Source organism: Cenococcum geophilum (genome assembly GCF_001692895.1).
Source record: "Cenococcum geophilum 1.58 unplaced genomic scaffold K441scaffold_21, whole genome shotgun sequence".
NCBI classification, from domain to species: Eukaryota; Fungi; Ascomycota; class Dothideomycetes; order Gloniales; family Gloniaceae; genus Cenococcum; species Cenococcum geophilum.
The window spans coordinates 639,346-644,194 of NW_027137579.1; the positions used below are offsets into that span (position 1 = coordinate 639,346).

The 4,849-nt window shown below is 44.2% G+C and overlaps 1 protein-coding gene across 1 annotated transcript; it reads right to left on the bottom strand.

Annotated features, from left to right (window-relative positions):
• Positions 1 to 2,692: 2,692 nt before the first annotated feature.
• Positions 2,693 to 4,587, bottom strand: K441DRAFT_696360 (HET-R protein; the record flags this gene model as incomplete). The annotated part of the gene is made up of 2 exons (XM_067652878.1): positions 2,693 to 3,014; positions 3,239 to 4,587. The coding sequence occupies 2 exons, from the start codon at positions 4,585 to 4,587 to the stop codon at positions 2,969 to 2,971; spliced, it is 1,395 nt and encodes a 464-aa protein (XP_067503996.1). The 3' UTR covers positions 2,693 to 2,968.
• Positions 4,588 to 4,849: the final 262 nt, after the last annotated feature.

Genomic DNA, 4,849 nt, shown 5'->3' on the forward strand with positions numbered 1-4,849 from the left:
ATAAAATAATATAGGCCTAATTTATCTATAAAGCCGCAGCAAATAAGAAATAAACCCTAGCACTAGCCTACTAAATTAGTAACTTTATTTAGCTAGATATAAGAAACCTAAATATAAAATAACCTACTAAGAAACTTAATTAGAAAAACGCTGGCCCTTATAAGATTAAGAAGGTTATTTTCTCTTACGCCTACTAACTAGAGCTCCCTAATACGGTTAAAATCCACCCCGTATTCTATACGTTAGTCCTCCGCCCTATTACCCCTATATTAGACGCCCTGCCCAAACAGATATAAAACCCTCCCCTACCAGTTAAAGTAGATGGTAAGAACAAGTACTTTATTAAAAGAATTAATAATATTAAGTATAATAAACGGAAACACTAATATAATAATAATAATTCATTGCTTAACGTCCGATTTGGATCCCTATTGGGCCCACGCGGACTACTCCTTATTTACATATAGGGAGAAAACTCTATTTAAGAAAAATGAGAAAACCCCGTGATCTATCTCCCCGCCTTTTAGGACTCGCCTACTTAGCGCCTACGAGTCGCCTATAGTGCTCTACTACTTTATTATTTAACCTCCTTAGGAACCACTGCTGCCGTAATAAGCCTACGGACGCGCTAGTATTACAAACTATTACTCTACTACTGTAGAGTTACTAGGGGGCACCTACTGCTTGCCCCCTTGCCTTCTATTACCATTTCCCTTGCAACCCGGAACTGATTTAGCACATTTTAACTAATAAGCCACTGGGTGACCGCCTTAAGGCCTTTTTATGTTAAGAGCAGTGTATTATAGTTCTCTGTGCCAGCTGCTAAGAGTATTATTTCTCGATTGGTGCGTAGGGGGCATAGCAGTATTACGTGTTTTGGTGTCTGTCTTGGCCAGCCACATTCGCATCTCGGGGAAATACTAATATATATATCTTATAAAATGGAGCGGCTTTACTAAGTCCTTATGGGAACCTGTTAACTCTATAGGACTTATATAAGCCGTAGAAGACTTTTACAAACTCTACCTAAAACTACTATAGCCCTATCTCGCAGAAGCTTAAGTATAAAGGGGGGATACTGTTATAGGACACCCCTATAATACCTTATACACGCCTACCTGCTTTTACCATCTATAAGACCGTAATTTGCCGCGATCTATAGCAATCTAACGGCAATCTGCTATATTCTGCCATATTCCACTAAGTTTTACTAAATTCCGCTATATTCTGCTCTATATATATATTAACTAAGCAACTAAGTTAATAATATATACCCGTTCTTTCCGTTTTCCTACCTTCTTTCCTTACGCAACGTCTTAATCTTATTATACAGTTTATATACATAGCTTAATAATATCTACTCTGCTATATATTATCGTCGCTTATACTTACTCTGTGACAGTTTTTATAAAAAGGATAATAATATAAAGGACGATATATAAGAGGATATAGTTTAGGTAAGTGTATAAAAAATATACCTTAGTTACCTTAGGGGTTTAAAAGGCTATAGTAAAACTAAGATAGACTTACCTAAGCTAATAGAGGACCATGGTGAGGCTAAGATAGACTTACTTTAACTAAAAGAGAACTGCGTTAAAGGCTCATCCTAGTAGATAAATACAGTTATAGGTTTTAAACGTATTTCGCTAGTACCTAGAGGTATATTTATAAGACACCTATATTATTTAGCAATACTAATAATTAAACAGAGAATGGTTTAGCCCCTATATATCCATCTAAAGTATTAATAATTTCCGATACTAAGATCTTAAGCAGATAAGTAAAGTATCTTATATCCTGGTTACCTACTTATTATATAATAAAGGATATAACATATCTCTAAAACCCCAGTTATAGAGGAATTATATCTTTATATAGTCCTATTGCAGTAATATACTAGTATCCTACCTAGGTTTTAGCAGTGGCTATACCGCAAAAGAAACTTTTATTATACTATATTAAGAATCCCTATTACCTCCGCCGTTATACTAAGATATATAAACCGCTTAAAGATATTATAATAGAGATAGCTAAGAGGGGCAAACTATATAAGCAAGGAGATTAACTAAAAGAGGCATTAGAGGACCTATTAGAAGAGCTATTAGGGGGAAGGTTATATAAGAGAAAGAAGAATTATACTATAAATAGGGCTCCCAAGAAGCACAAGGCATAAGAAATTTCTTAAAAGGAAAGATTTTCGCAATTACGTTCTTTTGGCATTCATTAAGAATTAAGGCATTAATTAGGATTTCCTTAGCTCATTCTTTTATGCGTTATAGCTAGGTAATGTTTTATTACTATTTAGTTAGTTCTATATTAAGAATATCTCTTTATTACTTGCGTAAAAATAAAAAACTTTTTATATATTAGATTAAAGTTAGAGACTTGCTTAAAGCAAACTTAATAAGCTTGCCACCTTTACATATAAAGTGGATCGTAGCTTTGACCGCGCTAATGTCTGGGAAACGCCACTTTAACGTATGTATGTATATTCTATTATGGCCATGCACTATCTAGGGTATGGGCCGTTACAGAGCGCTAACACGCCACTTCGACAACCCTGTGGCCATAGCGGCTCGGCCGTCCTCCCTGCTAGCGCGATCGAGGTGTTCGTCTCTCTTGACCATAGCGTGGCAAATCCTCATAGGTAAGCTACCTTGTCACTAAGTAATAAACTTCTCGAAGATTAGATGTGGCAAATTATTTGATTATAAATTCCCACCCATCCTAGGACCCCTCTATGAAGTTGAGAATAATTAAAATATACAGTAAGTTGTAACATCAACCAATACTTCCCTCTCTACTAGTACTCCTAAATCCTTGAGATTCGTCAAGCTGAATGTTACACATCCACACCTTTCCAGATCCGACACCGATGCCAATTGTGTTCCCTGATACTGCTGAGCATGATGGACGATATTCTGAGGGCAACCACAGTAGGTTCTCCGAATTATATGTTATCCATGCCTTATCCGAACCCAGCGCCGCGTAGTGATAATGAGCATGTTGGGGTTCTGTAACAGCCGTTATAGTATTTGAAAGGGATGTTGCGCTAATAACAATAGCACCAATTTCAGTGTAAAGATAAGAGCCAGTAGCATCGAATGATATGTCATGAAGTGGTTGACTAGTTTTGAGCGTCTGGAGGCACTCCCCGCTGTGCGCGTCCCAGATCTTGACGGTGCTGTCCTCGGACGCGGACGCCAGCCGGGTCGAGTCGGCGGAGAAGGCCACGGACCTGACGGAGCTGCTATGACCCTTGAGCGTCTGCAGGCACTTCCCGCTCTGAGCGTCCCAGTGAGCGTCCCAGATCTTGACCATCCTGTCACTCGACGCCGACGCTAGCCGTGTCGAGTCGGCGGAGAAAGCCACCGAGTTGACAGAGTCGCTATGGCCCCTGACCGTCTGTAGGCACTCGCCGCTGTGCGCGTCCCAGATCTTGACTGTGCCGTCGCCCGACGCCGACGCCAACGCCAGCCGTTTCAAGTTGGCGGAGAAGGCTACAGAATTGACCCAATCCCGATGGCCCTTAAGCGTCCGCAGGCACTTGCCGCTGTGTGCTTCCCAGATCTTGATTGTTGTGTCGTATGACGCCGACGCCAGCCGGGTCGAATCGGCGGAGAAGGCCACGGACCTAACGGAGTCGCTATGGCCCTCGAGCGTCTGCAGGCACTTCCTGCTCTGAGCGTCCCAGTGAGCGTCCCAGATCTTGACCGTGCTGTCCTCGGACGCGGACGCCAGCCGGGTCGAGTCGGTAGAGAAGGCCACCGAGCTGACGTAGCCGCTATGGCCCTCGAGCGTCTGCAGGCACTCACCGCTGTGCGCGTCCCAGATCTTGACCGTGCTGTTGTATGAAGCCGACGCCAGCTGGGTCGAGTCGGCAGAGAAGGCTACGGAGTGGACGGAGCTCCCATGGCCCTTAAGCGTCTTCAGGCACTCGCTGCTGTGCGCATCCCAGATCTTGACGGTGCTGTCCTCGGACGCCGACGCCAGCCAGGTCGAGTTGGCGGAGAAGGCTACGGAATTGACGTAGCCGCTATGGCCCTTGAGCGTCTGCAGGCACTTGCCGCTGTGTGCTTCCCAGATCTTGATTGTTGTGTCGTATGACGCCGACGCTAGCCGTGTTGAGTCGGCGGAGAAGGCTACGGAGTGGACGGAGCTGCTATGGCCCTTAAGCGTCTTCAGGCACTCGCTGCTGTGCGCATCCCAGATCTTAACCGTCCCGTCGAATGACGCCGACGCCAGCCGTGTCGAGTTGGCGGAGAAGGCTACAGAATTAACCCAATCCATATGGCCCTTAATCGTCTGCAGGAACTTCCCGCTGTGCGCTTCCCAGATCTTAATTGTTATATCGTATGACGCTGACGCCAGCCGGGTCGAGTCGGCGGAGAAGGCTATGGACCTAACGGAGTCGCTATGGCCCTCGAGTGTCTGTAGGCACTTGCCGCTATAAGCGTCCCAGATCTTAACCGTCTTGTCAAATAACGCCGACGCCAGCTGTGCCGAGTCGGTAGAGAAGGCCACGGAGGTTACGGAGTCGCTATGGCCCTCGAGCATCTGCAAGCAGGCACCCCATTTGTCTCTCATAGGCGGTTTTATTATAACCCAGCTAGGGGCTTCTTTAAAATGGTTACGGATTAGGCTGTGAGTGGGACTGAACACAAGTGCTGATACATATACCTAAAGGGGAGCGTTCTCTATCGCCCCCTTATAATACATGATAAATCGACGCGCATCCCGAACTAGCTCAAATAAAGTCAATATGCGTGCTCTCTCCTACGTTATATTAGCATGTAGTATAGAGAGCAAATCGCGCCGAGGTATTACATAGGTTAAAGCCTCAAGTTTC